At 42.7% G+C, this 15,858-nt stretch overlaps 1 protein-coding gene across 5 annotated transcripts in view; it reads left to right on the forward strand.

Annotated features, from left to right (window-relative positions):
* Positions 1-15,858, forward strand: part of MAD1L1 (mitotic arrest deficient 1 like 1) — a 340,910-nt gene that overhangs the window by 187,264 nt on the left and 137,788 nt on the right. For all 5 annotated transcript variants that reach the window (XM_085074561.1, XM_085074563.1, XM_085074564.1 and 2 more), the window contains one exon: positions 2,479-2,569. In XM_085074561.1, the coding sequence (XP_084930687.1) occupies positions 2,479-2,569 (91 nt within the window). The remainder of the gene's footprint in view (positions 1-2,478; positions 2,570-15,858) is intronic.

Genomic DNA, 15,858 nt, shown 5'->3' on the forward strand with positions numbered 1-15,858 from the left:
CCTGAAGTGTCCAAGGCCAGGTTGGATGAGGCTTGGAACAACCTGGGACAATGGAAGGTGTCCCTGCCCATGGCAGAGTGGGGAACTAAATGACTTTTGCAGTCCCTTCCACCCCAAACTGTTCCAGGATTCTGTGATTCCTGCTGCCTGACTGGGAGTGCCCTGGGCTTTGAATCACCGCTGGCTCAGCAGTGAGGCACAAAGGGCACGAGCAGATTATTGAATCCTAAAATTGCAGGTGAAATAGCACAAAAATGTAATGGCTCGAATCTGCCCTCATTACAGCTGTGTCTCAGGTCTTTGGGAAGTGTTTTCTGGTCACTGCTATGAATGATTTTCAAAGGGCGGCTGAGAGGTCTGAGTTTAAACCTCCCCACAGAGACAAGTCCTGCAGGCAGATAACAGCAGTGTCAGGTTGTCAGTGAGGCTGGATGGGGAGAAATTTGTTCCCAATTAAAATTCAGCATGTCAAGGATGGAGAAAGTACTGATGAGAGTCCTGTGTGTGGCTCTGACCTTTCAGGAGCTGTTGCGCTGCTGTTCCTCAGAGAAGAGCATTGCTTTTCTTGCTGCCTGTTCTGCAATCCATTTAGAAATGCACCGTTAAAAGCATTAATTCCACTTTGAATTTCCATTTTTCCTGACCTTTTCAGTCTCCTGCTTCAGCATCCTCCATCCCCACTAGCTTTGTGTCTCTTCTGAAAGTTATTGATGATATTTTTTAATGGCCTGGACAGTGCTGAAACTGCTCCTCGGCATTTTAGAAGCTTCTAAGAGTGGGAAAAGATGGTACTTTATAATATTTGAAAATTGCCAGCAGGGGTCAGGCTTACAAATAATTTAGGTAATCCAAGCTGCATATTTATAAAGGAGACATATCTGTGCTGAACAGGATGTAGATCAACCTGCTTCTATGGAAAAGTTTGGAACTGTTGCCAAATGAATAGGAGAGATGAATTCTTCCTTGTACCTGAAATTGCTGTTGCATAATTTTGGGATATTGGCAGATGGGTGTATTCTTTATTATGACGGTGCAAAGATTTTCAGCTTAATTTAGGTCATTTAAAAGTGATTATTATTAAGCAAGATAATTAATTTTTTAAGAATATTCTGAAAAAAGGATCCAGAGAAAATGGAATCCAAAGATCAATGTTATTCTATATTAGTTGTACAATTAATCCCAAGAAGTTAACTTGTGGAAGGGAAGGGTCTTGAAGCAGCATCAAGAGTTTGTACTCTGGGTACCTTGCCAGGAGGCTCTCCTGGCTTCTAGTGCTTTCTTTCCAGGATTTCCTGAGCCACAGATAATATAATATATTTTGTAAAACTTTATGCATTTTTCTTCCATTAATTTGCTTATGTAATACAAAGTTGAAATACGAAAAATCGAAGACTAAATGTTTTCACAACACCAAGGGTTTTTCCACTAGGTCCTAGGATGGTTTTGACTGGGAGCTTGTCCAACACAAAAAAGGGGTTTGTGAGTAGTGAGGTGGCAGAATTTATATGAGAGATAATATGAAATTATTCAGCTTATCAGAGCATTCAGAATTCAGAAGAAAGCTTATGGTGCTGCTTGAGATGGGAGATGAAGTTGCATGTTAATAATTGCCAAACCCGTGCACATAAGAAAAAACACCCTTGCTTTTACTCCTACTACAGAGAGCTCTAGATGAGCTGTTGTCACTCAGGAAAGAGATCTTACAGCTCTCTAAAAATATCAGGTAGGTGCTCCATAGTTAAAAATACAAGTAGAATACTAGAAGTTATTGGAAAGGAAGTTGAGAATAAAGCAGAAATCTTCATTGTATCACTGAATATGTCTGAGTGCTGTTTGCAGTTCTGGGTTATTTCATGGTAAAAAGTCTATATAAAACTTGAAGGAACAAGGAAGAACAATAAAAATATGGAAAATCCTTGATGTGAAGGAAGATTAAACTGAGATTCTTCAGGAAATAATAGAGGAGGCCTGTAATGTAGTGTGGAGAGAGGAGTGTGGTAAAATTATTCACAACTTTTCACAGCAGAACTAACGGGCACTCAGTGAAATAATCACATGTGAAGTCTAAAACAAACTGAACTAATTTTTCATACAGCACATAATTAAATTGTGAAACTTACTGCCAAGGAGTGTTGTGAAGGCCAAAAGTATAAATCAGATTCAAAAGAGATTTGATGCCTCATGGAGGTTTTAACTGTTGGTGGTTATTAAACATGATGGTGTAGACTCAATCTGTGCTTCAGAAGGTATCCAAGCTGAACTTGCTTTATATTCAGGTTGTATACTTTTAATATACTTTTACAAATTATATTCTCATCATATAAATACGTCACTTCTAACCATATGTTTTAGCTGCCTAAGCAGTGCAGTTTTGTGGTACTGAATGCAGGAATAATCTGATTTTGTGCTTTACTTGATTATTTGTTGTGGGACTGTGCAGGGCCACCCAAAGGCTATTAATTTTCCCTTCTTCTCCAGGCTGAAAATTGAGGAGCTGGAAGCTGAGCGCAGCAAGCTGGCAGAGGAGAACAGATCTCTGGAAATGAAGCTGGAGAAGTTCACTCTGCAGGTAGGGATGGGGAGGTGCAGAGCAGCTGCAGAGCCTGGTGTGGTCCCTGTGCTGTGGTTTTTCTATCTGATGTGCCTGAGTACTCCCAGCATGGAGCTTCCCTTCCCTCCATCCCTTTGGGCAGCCTGTGCTGACTGCACTGTCACACCTGGATCTCTGGCCATGCCATCAGAGAGGTTGGATGCCAGAGGCAAATCACACAGATGCAGTTGTCTTTTTGGATGACTCTCTCTAGGACTTTCCTTCTTGGAGCCTAAAAAGTGTTAGCATGTTAAGCAACTCCATCACTACAAGTTGTCTGTCCCCAGATTCCCTCATGCCAAAGTGGAGCATAGACAGGGCTTAACAGCATGGAGTGGATCAAAAATTTTGAGCTTTGTTGATATTGAAGTCTCTGCAATGGAAGCAGAGATCACCTCAGCAGGTAGGAGTTTTCCAAGCCAGGAAGCAGCAGTTCTCTTGAGGGGATGAGCTGGCAGGATCCACAGACACAGAGAGCAGAAGGAGTGGAGTCAGAAGGATGGGAGGTTGTTCCTTTTGCTGTGCTGCTGTGTGTGTTTTACCTTTTTCTGGTGCTGTCCTGTGGGGCTGAAGGTGTTCAGCTTTTCACTCAGGATAGATCCATGAAATCTCATCCTCCCTGAAGGAGGGCAAGGGCACCTGCAGCAGATAAGTGGGCTGGCTGGCTTCTATTCACCCTGGGAACAGCTTTCCTGTGCAGAGGAAGAGCAGGGGAGTTGCTTCAATCTTTTGTAGTGTTTCCTGTTGGAAAGGTGCTGGAGCAAACAAGAACCTGAGCCTGGTTCCTTAATCAAAGCCCACTCTGCTATGTTATCTTTTCCTTCTTTTCTCTCCGATATGCTGAGCAATTTGTCATTGTAGCATTTTATTCTCCTAATTTTTCTTTCTTTTTATCCGATTTTCCCCCATTTTTTGGTGAATTGCTTCATGGTAGAAAACCTGCAGGTTTGAAATCACCCAGATTTCAGCCAGACCATTGATTGTATCTTGACACCTATTAGACGTGAATCAAACTTTTTTTTTTATTTTTATAACCCATTCCTGGAGACAGGGGAAGTGACAGCTTTGATAAAGCAGGGAGCTAAGAGCTGCTGAGCATCTCTGCTGAGCCATGTTTAGTGTGAAACCTGTCACCCCTCTCTCCTTTAATTGGGTTTCAGTCATCAGAAGGAGATGAAAGCTTTGGGATGCTCTTTGCATGCTTAGGTCTCCAACAAACACAAGAGCAGCTTTGGTTTCAGAGCAGATTACAGCTCAGGTCATAGTTAATTTGCCTACATTGTCTTACAGTGGCTGCTGGCCTTCCAAGAAGGCCTGACCTGAGAAATTCTCTCTTTTCTTTGTGATGTCTTGAGACATCCCAAAGATCTGCTCTGTTTGTTCATACTGCTCTTGAGATGCCAAGTCCTGAGTAGCAGGTCTAGGAAAGAGAAATCTTCCAGTTAGTGAGCTGAATTCAGGTAATGATGCTCTTCCATCTCTTTTGCCAAGGCTGAGGACATGGCTTTAACTCCTTATTTAACAGGAGCTAGCTCCTCCATCCCTAAAAATCTCACTTCACTTGTGTCTTATAGAGGACTTGATGCCTAAAGCAGTTTTTTTTTTCCAAAAGAGTAGAGAGGCAAGCACAAGTACAGGAATATATCAGCTGAATGCTAAAGTGTCAGTATTGATCAGTGTGTGCCCACCTGAATGGCCAAGAACTCCTCAGAGGGAAAAACATCAGCCTTCCCAATTTTTATTGGCCTTGTGAATCAAATACCTTGACAGGCCAAGCTTAAAATGACTCCTTTTATAAACACATTGAAAGAAGGTCTGTTACAGTGAGAACCCACGAAGTTAAGGATAAGCTTAGAAATTCACCTATCAGTGCTGAGCAAATGTGAAAATGTCATTATGCACTCAGATAAAGTCACTGAAGTGTTGCTAGTTGGATGTTATTTACTCCCAGTTCTGAAAGAAATCATTGGGAAATGATAGGTTAAAATGAAGTCTGTAGCATGAAGGGGGAAAAAAGCAAGACAAACTACATACAGAAGTCACAAGGAAGTTTTACTGAACAGGAAGATGACTAAAGTTACAAACATGGGAGAAGTATGGCTTCAAATCAAAAAAGGGTGTAAGATAAGGGGGTGATATTAAAAAGTAGAATGAGGATGATTTCTGATGAGTCTTTATCTGCATTTTCTTCTTTTAAAATAAAACCTCTGACTCTCTGGGATGAAAAGATACGTAGAAGGGATGTATTAAAGTTGTGAATTTGGAAGAGACGTTGTAGAATTAAGGCTTTGACTGTTTTACACTGAACTGAATCTGCTGAGTTTACAAATCTCAGTGTGATGCCTGAAATCTAGGGAGATGCAGCTAATAATTTGTAATTAAAAACATCAGTTTGAATGTATTGATGTGTAGAAAGGAGTAAAGTTTCAAAAATATTTGTCTCCAAATCACAGAATCACAGGATTATTTAGGTTGAAAAAGACCTCAGATCTTCAAATCCAACCATGTAGTCAACCAGACTATGGCACTGAGTACCATGTCCAGTCTTTCCTTCAGCACCTCCAGGGATGGCAAATCCACCACTTCCCTGGGCAGCCCATTCCAATGTTTAATCTCCATTTCTGTGAAGAAATTCCTCCTCTCACATACTTTTGTATCTGGGTTCTGGCACATGAATTTTGCTGATTTCTGCGCAAAAGCCCACTTTTGAACAAGAGGACTGGGCAGAGGGCAAAGAAGCACCTGGCAAGGTGCTTTTGCTGTGTGACTCTCACTCCTTGGGCTCAGTGTTGGCAAATGAACTGAGGTGCTGATAGCTCTCCGCAGCAGTGTATATAACATCTGACATCTTTTTGTGTTTTGTACTTGTGTGGGGACAGCTTGAATTATGCCTGAAGGTGCTTTCCACCTCCACACACCCCATCTTCCAAAACCCCTTGCCTCTTGACACCTAGCTGCAGGCTGCATTGATTTTCCTTCACTGGTATAAAGATTTTAGCGTGGATATCACTCACTGGCCAGGTCTTTACTGCTAATGAAAACTTCAGATTACAAAAACACAAGAGATGTAGAGCTGCAGAGAAATGACACCCGGTTGAGACTGCCTCCCCAGTGCCCAGGATGTTATCTTAAGGAAAACATTTGAAACCCTGGCTCAGCAGAGGGATTCAAGTGATATGAAGAGTGGCTTTAAACAGACAATTTTATCTCATCTCTTCTACCCTTCTTTCTTTTGATGAAGTGGAAAACATTTCCAGGAAACCTGGGCTGCCACCACTTGGCCCATGGTGAGATTTCAGAGAAAGGCTTGGTTTGTTTGTTATCTGAAATGACCTGGACCATCTTCCAGAGGTGCTGGTGGAAAAGTGCAGCTTGATGCCAGGAACAAAAGAGAGTGATCAAATCAGTGCTTTTCGGATAAAGTGGGAGGAAAGCGTTGTGAGGAGTGTTCAATTAGCATTTCTTACTGCTAGGAGCCCTGTGTTTACAGGCAACCAAGCGGATGTGAAGTGTTCCTTATGCAAATACTACTCTCCTGCTTTTCCTGCTCTCCTCTACTCTTCCAGCTGAAGAAGAGATTCTTCAAGGTTGGCTGCTTCAAGGAAGATTGATTAAAATCAGCTGCAGTTTGACTTAATTGGATCCATATGCTTGGAGAGGGAGCAGGACTAGTTAAAGTCCTCGTAATTAGTTCACAGCTGGTTGGTGAGAAAAATGAAACTCCAGTTAGAGTTCAGATAAGTGGATGTGTATGGATAAAAGGCAAGAAGATGGGGTTTTTTACACTGAGATGTGTTTGGGCTTGAAAATCACCTGTAGTCCCATAGCCAGGCTGGCAGCCTAATCCCTTTGAGCGTGTGCATGTGTATTTATGAGGCTAAATGGAAAGAGTCTGTATTTTCTGGTTTGTTTCTGAGTAAAAATAATCACCTGTGCATACTGGCAGTCAAGGAAACCTGACAGAAAACTGGGAGAGGATCTCAGGGAGTAGAGAAAACCCAACAAGGACAGTTTGTCTGTTGGAAAGTGTTGTGGCTTGGCACAAACTCTGGACTGTGCAACTTTGATTGCAATGTCCATGCTCACAGTAGTAACTGGTTGTGTTTAGCCTTTCTACCAATCAGTAATAAGACAACAACACTCTCAAAAATGCAATATTATTCATGCATATTGGAATGATTGGTTTTTGGTTTGTTTCAAAGCTCAGAAAGAGCTGCCTAACTACATAGTGTGGGGACAGCCATCAGACAACTTGGCCCAGATAGAAGCTGGAATTTATGCTAATTTTAGCTGTCAGAATAGAAGGGACTGAATTCCCTATTACTGTGTCCTCGAGGGCAGTGCCTGCTGGGCTAAGTTCTCCAGGAGTGAGATGCCCATGAATGATAGAAGTGCTGGATATCTAGAGCATTCATGCTTCTCTTTTCCCTTATCTCTGCAAGCTTTGTGGTTGGGCTGGTCTCCTCCTTGTAGTGCTGTATTTTGAGGGAGTAACAAAACATCTGGGAGCTGTACCCCAGGGGAAGGTGGGTTCCCCAGGGAATGTTTCCCCTCTTTAAGCATTAATGACTCATTTTATGGTTAGGGCTTTGGCAGCCAGGCAGTGACTAGCTTGGAGCTAAGAACCCAAGGCAAAGCTGAGGTCATTTAACAGTCTAACTCTTCATTTGGTGACCAGTGAAGAATGATGAATGAATCATTTACACTGTTATAAAACTTAAAAGGACATAGTCAACCTTTCAAAGTTCTCTAATTGGCCTCTCAAATGCTCACAACTCTTCTCCCTGGATTATCTCAATGCCCTCCCTTTTCACAAACTTCTGTTCTTTTTCCTTCATCTGTGCATGCTGAGGTCTGTGTTAGCCTTTGTGGCACAGCTGGCCCCCATTGAAAACCTCACCTATCTAAGTTCAGCCTTTTTCTTTTCTAAAAGGCTTCTTTAGATGGTTCTGGGCAAATCACTTGGCATCTCTTCAGTCAGGTACTGCTTTTGGCAAGGTGTAGGAACAAATTCGCGTTTACTCCAGAGGGACTTAATTATGAGATAGAATAACTGAGACCCAGTAAAGAGAGGATGAAGAGAAGTGCAGGTCCAGGACTGCAGAAGGTTGCATCACATTGTGCTGCCCCACTCATGCAGTGCATTGAGTTCCTGGGAGAGTTTGGGAGTGGATGGGGAACAGAGTGGTTTGTGATCCATTCCACAGATTCCTGGATTTGATCAGCAATAAGCTCATCTTTTACAGGCAGAGATTATCTTCTAAATTTCAAAAGCAGCAGCATGTCTTTACTGAGCTAAGGAAGTTTATCTGCTTGAGTGTATTTAGGCAGAGACCACTCTGGGGATCTCTACACAGTTTTGCTCAAAAGAGCAACGAGAAACATGTGCTAAACATCTGTGGTGCCTTGACAGCATTTCTATTTGTTATTGACCCAATAGTTCAATTATAGCACAGAGATATAACTCAGGGATTGGCATTCCTAATTCTTCACCTAATTGCAAAGTGTGAGTGTCTCTGGTGTTCACGGGGAGCTGCTAAGGGGATGAGCTAAAGTGCCACCCTAATAAATGGGAGGGAAAAGAGCTTCCCCTACAATGTGCCCATAAATTGTGCTGAAAGGATTATACATGTTATTTGGGAGAAAACATTGTGTACCTTGTGCCATGTGGATTAGGTACTGCAGGAAATCCTAGAACTGGTGTAAAAGGGAAGGAGTGTAGAACCTGCTGTGATGCAGCCCCTGGGGATTACGTGACACTGAATTAGCTGGGGCTATGCAAATATTTGTACACATTAATTCTGAATCCATTGCTGTTATTAGAATTAACAGAAATTAGAGACATTCCACGGGAGCAGGGAGGAGAAGCATAAACATGTCATTGACTTGTAGGTTTGTCATTAGGTGGTTCAAGGAGAAGCTGTTTGATGGCCTTGGTGGCCCTGATAAATGTGATGTGCAAAGTGGATGTCAAATGAAACAAGGAGATGTGCAGAACAGACTTGCTAATGTTTGTTAACATCAGGGACCACGAGTGCATAGATTCACATTTGTGCAGGGAAATTTTACCAACATGCCCTTTAAAAAAAATATTTTTAAAAAGGAATTTGCACATTGAATATTAAACATCTGAAGCTCTGTAAATTCTGCTGCCAGAGCTGCCACCGTATTGTTTATTTCATGCAGCACCTTTCTCAAAGTTCTGCAGAAACTGATTAACATTTGCATAATACATTTAACACGAAAATCCAGAATAAATTCATTAATGTTCTCCTGCCACTACCCTTGAAAATATCAGTGGCTGTGTGGCATCACAAAGCTCATTAGATGAGCAGAGGGGGAGGAAGGGCGAGCGCTGGATTTCCTGAACAGCTCTGAAACAGGAAAGGTCAGTGCACTGAGTGTCAACACCTGAGCAGCAGCACAGGGGGAGCTCAGAGCAGGCAGGGAGAGCTGGGCCATGGGAAATGTCCTGCTAGAAAAGGTCGCTGTAGCACTACACAGGAAGCACGAACTTTAGGAGGTGCTGGAGTAGAAAAATCTGTGATGAGCACAAAATGCAGATGAGGATGCTGCTGCACTGAGGAGGAGGCTGCTCCTAGAGCTTGTGTTCTGCAGGGGCAAGCACCAGGAAATGGGTCCAGTCCTTCTGTGGTAACAGGAGAGCTGGCTTGGAACAAACCCTGGTTTGCTGAGCAGATGTTGCAGAGTAAATAGTGATGTTTTAAACATCATGTAAGAGTTGGTCTCATGGCACCAGACCACTAAATCTGCCTTTGTGAGAGCAAGAGGACAAAGACACTACTCTTGTATGGTAAAAAGAGCAAGGATGTACAAAAATTACTAATTTGAGCTACAGCTGCACCTTCAGACTCACAGTTGTGCATTTAAATTCCCACCCAAAAACTTACAATGTGAGCTGATGAAGTAGAAGTAAATAGCAACTCCAGAAGGTTTCTGTGTGTTTCACTCATCCCCAGAATCACCCTGTGGGTGAAAGCCAAGGCTGAGGAGACACAAACAACCATTTTAAAATGAGACTTCACTTTTAAACTCCTCTAATCTTACTTATCACACAAAGAAAAAGCAAAGTTTCAGGAAGTGATAAGAGTGACTGTCCCTTTATAGTTTTCTTGTTTTTCTCTGTAGTCATTCAATGGCACAAATTAGTTTTCAATTGTTCTTTCTTCATTTTCTGTTATTTTTCTGCTGCTTTGAATTCTGCTTCCATGTCACAGAGACAGAACAAAAATGTCATTTAGACCTGCATAACGCAAATAACGCTTTGCAAGGTTTGTTTACTGAAGCTTTGTGCTTTTTCTCCGATTTTTATGAGTACCACGTCCATAAGTTGCAGCTCACTCCACATTAGGCTTTTAGCTTTTCATTACTCATTATCATTTCAGCCTTTGTTTGATGACCCAATTATTTTTGGGTTTTTAATTAAAACAAAGTAATAGGTCACAGTTTCATGCTGCCCTTGTCTTTGCCATTTCTGTTGTTGTCTGGATGTGTAAAGTCCAAGTTTTCAGTACTATTCTTCAGCAGTTTTATTTTTTGATAAAGAGACTCTCGTTGTGGTACCATATTTTTCCTCTATTACTTGGTATGAGCAAAGCTTGACACCATCTCTAAGAGGCAGAAGGCCAGGATGTGTTACCCAGGTTATGGAAAAGAAATAACTCAGAATTTAATAATGTTTTCTCTGTGTGTGTGATGAGGAGAAGAGGAAAAATCTGCCTGTTTCGTGTCACAGTGAAGAGTGGGCAGAGTGTTTGTAATGAGGTTAAAATATACATGAGGAAATGGGGAGAAGCTCTGAGCTGAGCACTGGTGGGGATGGCAGTGTGCATCAGAGAAACACGTTTTTGTGTGACCTCTGTCAGGGGGATTCAAACATGTGAGATGTTGATATGTTATCTTACATATCCCAGAACTTTTCCCTTTGATCAGACTGGCCTACCACCTATTTGACACTTGGAGGCAGAGATTTACATTTAAAAAATGGGTTTTCCCTGAAGAATTCCTTCAAATAGTAGGGAGGAAACTTGACATGCCTCTGTCACTCGGATGTGTGGCAGTGCAGGTTTGTGGTGTGCCCAGGGGAGTAAGTGGGGAGAAGTAACACCCCAAAACCAGAGCATTTCTGTCAGCAAACCCTGACCACAGTCAGATCATGATATAGTCCCTTCCTAGCTTAAATTTACCTCAGTTTCCATTTGCTGATGTTTGATAAGACTTTAAAGAGACGTAGATCCAGACGAGTCTGAAAAAAAGTAATTGTTTTTGACAGCTTTCCTAGCTAGATTTGAACGACAGGTAACAGTGGAATGGAAGATGATGCCTAATTTAGGTAGAAAGGCTGTTCTGTTTAAATGAAGATGGACAGTTGGAGTGGCAGGATAAGTGAAATGCTGTGGGAAAAGCATCTCCTTCGTGTCTTTTGAAAAAATTCAGCACGTCCTGTGAGGGGGTTCTGTATGTAGGAAGGAGGGGAGGTGTGTGGAAAGCCCACCATCCATCCCTGCAGATTTTAGGGCTCCCAGGTGATCCATCCCACCCGTGTTTACCCAAGCATGAGGCTCAGCTCCACCAGGAGCTTGCCTGCTTCCTCTGATCAGCATTTAAACCCCACGTTTCCTAAATGATGCAGCAGCTCTGTGCCTGTTCTTTGCATTTTTGGCAGGACATTTTAAACTGAATAAAAATTCCCTGAAAGCTGTTGTGCATGTTGGACATGACAGAAGATGTTCAGTTGAGATTGTGACCTTTCAGAACAAAGCCATGGCTTTTGAAAAGGGGGTTCATTGTGCTTCTGGCTCTAGTAAGATGAAAAACTTGAAAATCCAGTAACAAGAAGGCTGTGCAGCAAGGATGAGCTCTCCAGAGGTCCTCTTGTGTATTTTTGGTTGTCTTCCAGTGGATACATTCTTTCTCTCCGTGCAGTGCTACCACAGTTGCAATCAGTAGTAATTACAGAAATTTTCTCATTTTTTTGAGTAGAGGGATGTGAAAAGCTGTTGACAGCAGTCTGCAGGGGAGCTCAGCTGTGGAGCTTCTTTCCCTCTAGATCCATCACAGCTAGAGCTGCTGACCTTAAGGTTATTTCCCAAGGAGTCAGGGCTTGCTCAGAGGTCAGTCTGTTCAGTGTGCAAGGAAAAGTGTGATTAGATATCTGGGAGCTCTTATGATTAATATTAACATGGTGGAGCTGCCTGAACACTGAAATACAACACCAGGAAGTTTAATTATATGGAATAGAGATTTTTGTGTGCTCCATTCTCTCAAGCATCCTAGAGAAAAATACACTGGATGTGCTGCAAAGCAGACCTGTCGGTCAATTCCCCAAGTGTGTTCCTCCTAAGCCTACCCTTTCATCCCTCCCACCTCAGCTCCTTGGCTGTTTGGTTCAACTTAATGCTCTTTACTGATGTTTCCTGCTTCCAGGGGATCAAAAAGATAGCCTGAGTCCTTTAGATACGTGTGAAAGTTAGAGATGATTATGCCCTTCTCCTGATTTACTCAATGATAACTTGAAAACTTGTAACTGGCCAAGGCTGCTTCTGAAGTATTTATTTCTTCAGGCAGGCAGCTCAGGATAATATTGAATTCACTGGTTGGAGCAGTTAACTCAAAGCCTTTCAGAATCCAATAGGTTGCCCCATAGCCATTCCTCTTATTGTTTCAGTTTATCCACAAATCTCTCTTATTCTTGTAAAATTGAAATGAAGATGAGACGACTGTCCCCATCTGAAAAGATTTCAGTGCTGCTTGAAGTCTCCTTGCACTGGCAGAAAAAAACAATTGAGCTTTGAGCTTGAACTGAGAGACAGATAAGATCACCAGGAGATTTTCGCAGCAAATGCAGAATATATTCTTCTCTAATGGATTCTTAGTGCTGTCTGGCAAGTAATTGAATTGCTTGGGTAGGAAGGGAGAGGGGACTGGGTTGGGGTTTTTTGGTGTTCAGTGGGTTTTTTTAAAGCTCCCAAACTTTGTGAGGCTAGGGAATAAATGGTGGTTTCTCTGCATGACACAGGATGTCTGTCAGACATAGGGGAAGCTAATTAAAATGTCACTATATGTACATGAGGGTGATGAGGCAGAAAAGACCGATCACTTCCTTGGTTCAAGAAATTTGTCTGTGTCCTTGCTTCTATCTACTCACTATGAAACCTGCAAGTAATTTGTGCTCTGGGGGTAGGAATGAGGCCACTGGGTAAATCTGGCCTCTCTCACTCTCTCTCACTGGAGTAAAGCAGAAAATAAATCCATTCTTGCTCTGCTGCAGTGACTGAGGCAGTCTCACTCCAGCTGGGTGATAGCAAAGATGCTGATTCCTGCTGTCCCATCATAGCCAACACTGGCACACTGTGCCAGAGGACCAGAGCTAGCAGAGGTTAGCACTGGGGCTACTGGGAGGGTTCCACATCCAGTCTGTTCCACAGCATGTGAGGGGACAGAAGCAGAGCAGCCTCCTCCTCTTTCCCATCCTTTTGTTTAAAAGTATATCCTAGAAAGCCAAGGGAATGATGGAGAGAGATAATAACACACCCTTTGGTGTATTCTTTGGAAACACTCGAATGGCCAAGAGGTGATCCAAGCCTTGCAGCCTGCATCATTGAAAACCACTGAACAACAGCAGAAGGGAAAAAAAAAAAAAAAAGGATGATCATCAGGGAAATTGCTATAATGGTAAGATAATTAGAATGCAGAATGATGAACATTAGTCAGTGTGCTGCATTGGCAAGGACTGTGCAAGTTGGCATAATGGGCCTCTTCCATATCAAACATGCAGTTTTTCATCATTCAGTTTAACACTTTCATGTGACTTTAATAGAGTTCACAGCTGAAGCAGGCATTGGTGCTCCTGTAATGTTGCACAGTACCTTCCCTCTCCTGTGGCTACTGGAAGGACCTTCTTGTCCTTTATGTTTCTACTGATACTGAAGGATAAAAGCCACTCTCACCATGGAGTCCTTCTACATTGTTTTGAACAATAGCCAGACATGAATTCTTAGGCATAATCTTCCTGTTATGCCTGATGGAAATGGATTTCCCTAAAAGAAACATCTCTGAAATTTCAGACAATGATTGTCTTCTCAAGGAGAAAATACAAGGATTCAGGATATCCAATACTGACATTCTCTTAAAAAAGAAACTTTTATAAATGTCTATTGCGTCGGAAGACCCTCTCTGTTTATCAGCTTTACTTTAATGCTTGCAGATTCACCCTGCCAGCCCTCATGTGTGGATTTGCCAAAACTAAACTGGTGCAAGAAATGAGACTCAGCACCACATTTAATAACTGGTTTTGTAGCCTGATTGAGTTTGGAGCAAAACTTAGAATGTAGAATGACCTCAGTGGTCCCCATCTCCACCGATCATGGCTGACCAGTAAATATTTGTTTTCCTTAATTACTCCCAACCCCACTGGCTCCTGTATGGACCAGGGCACTGGATGTTTAGTTTCCCTCCATTTTCCCAGGAGGTTTTCCCCTTGGGCTGGTGTCTGGTGTTTCTGTTGGGGCACTTCTGGACACCACAAGCTTTCCCCCACCTCTGCACACGCCGAGATCAAGCACATCCTTCATTACAGCTGATAAAATCTGTTGGTATGCTGTGGCAGAAAACCCCTGGATCTCAGCAGTGCTTTTCTTTTCTCTTGTACCCCTTTACTATGTAAATAAAACATCTTTTTTTCTGTCAGATGTTGGAGAGCACAGTGCCTGAGCCCCCTCTCTTCTCAGAGCACGGCGTGCGAGGCCCTCGGAAAGGAATTGCAGTCACGCAGCTGTGCAGAGAATATGTAGAGAGTGTTCGGTGTGGTTTGTATTTTGTGGATTATTTTCTCGCTCCTTCTGACCCTACCTCAAATGAAATTCCTGCACTTCATCCTTCCTCTGGGTTGGGCAATCAGCAGCTCCGATCGAGGGCTGTAAGGAGGCAGTGGTTGGGCATACAAAGCAGTTGCATTAGGACTGAGCAACCAGGACTAATGGGGAGCAAGGCTGGGAGCACAGACAGAAATATGGCAGAATAAGATTCATTAGGGATCAGATTCAATAACTGTAAAATGATGAGAAGTTTATGATCAAAGGCTTACTTCAAGCATTTTAATGACATAGTCATTTAATCCGTTTAAAGCAGATAGATAAGGAGTTAAGTGAAATCTACAGCAGCCGCTTTTCGGAGCTGTTTATGAACCTGTTCCAGGCTACAGATCACTGTGAAAGGCACAGGATGGATGCTTGCTGTAGTAATTGAATAGTATATAACGGGCTAGCAGGCTTTACAGGCTGATTTACATATGAGGTCGGTAAAACTTAATGCAAACACTTGTGGTTTGTGTTATTAGTGTGTGTGGTTCCTCAGCTATTTTTAATGTGCGTGCTACTAGCAAGAGTGCAGAATGAAGGAAAAAACAGAATTATTTTAAAACCTTTCCGTGCCAGGATATTTAATTCCCAGTGGGTGTATCTCCTCTGGAAGTAACATTAGTACAGGCTGTTGTGGTGTTGTGGTGACAAGATTCAGAGGAGCTCTGACACTTCAACCACTGGGTCATCAGACATAGGAATTATGCATCTGGAAAAAAACAGGAGGGTCAAGGGGGCACACAAATTCTTTCTCATCTTTTCCTTCCACTGTTGCACTTCTGCCACCCTCCATCTCTTGCAGAGACCCTCCTTGGTTAGTTAACTTCCTTCCCAGCTTTTCCTGTCAAACATTTAAAAACTCTCTTCAGATATTTGGTGGCACTTCACTGCTTGTGCCCACAGAGTACAGCTCAACTCAGCCCCTCATTCTCACAAGCTTTTAGCCACCTGGACACCACGAATTGGAGTGCTCTGTGTGTACCTGTGTACTGCACCTTTTTCTATTTCTCAGGTATTCGCTCTCCCCTTCAAAACAATCCCAACACACACACCTGGGTTTATAAAGGAGCTCACAGCTTCTTCATCCCACCTACTCCTCCTTTGGCTGAGATTAAACCCTTGGTCCCGTGCACACACTGCTGTGGAGAAGCAAGCAGAGGGGGCTCTTTCTCTACTCACAGCTCGAGGCTCGTTGAGCTGCTGGAAGCAAAGTAGTTGCTGCTGCTGCATTGTTTAAGGCCATGCTACAGCCCAGGCTGTGCGTGATGCAGACAGGGGATCAGAGCTGGTATCGAGCTGGTGGGGAGCAGGGAGAATTTCCCAGGGCTCCAGGCCATCTTGTTTTCTACTTATACAGAAAGTTGCTGTCCCGCAGTGGTATTGATTAGT

This window comes from Lichenostomus cassidix, chromosome 14 (genome assembly GCF_008360975.1).
Source record: "Lichenostomus cassidix isolate B80296 chromosome 14, HeHo_3.0, whole genome shotgun sequence".
In the NCBI taxonomy this organism is placed as follows: Eukaryota; Metazoa; Chordata; class Aves; order Passeriformes; family Meliphagidae; genus Lichenostomus; species Lichenostomus cassidix.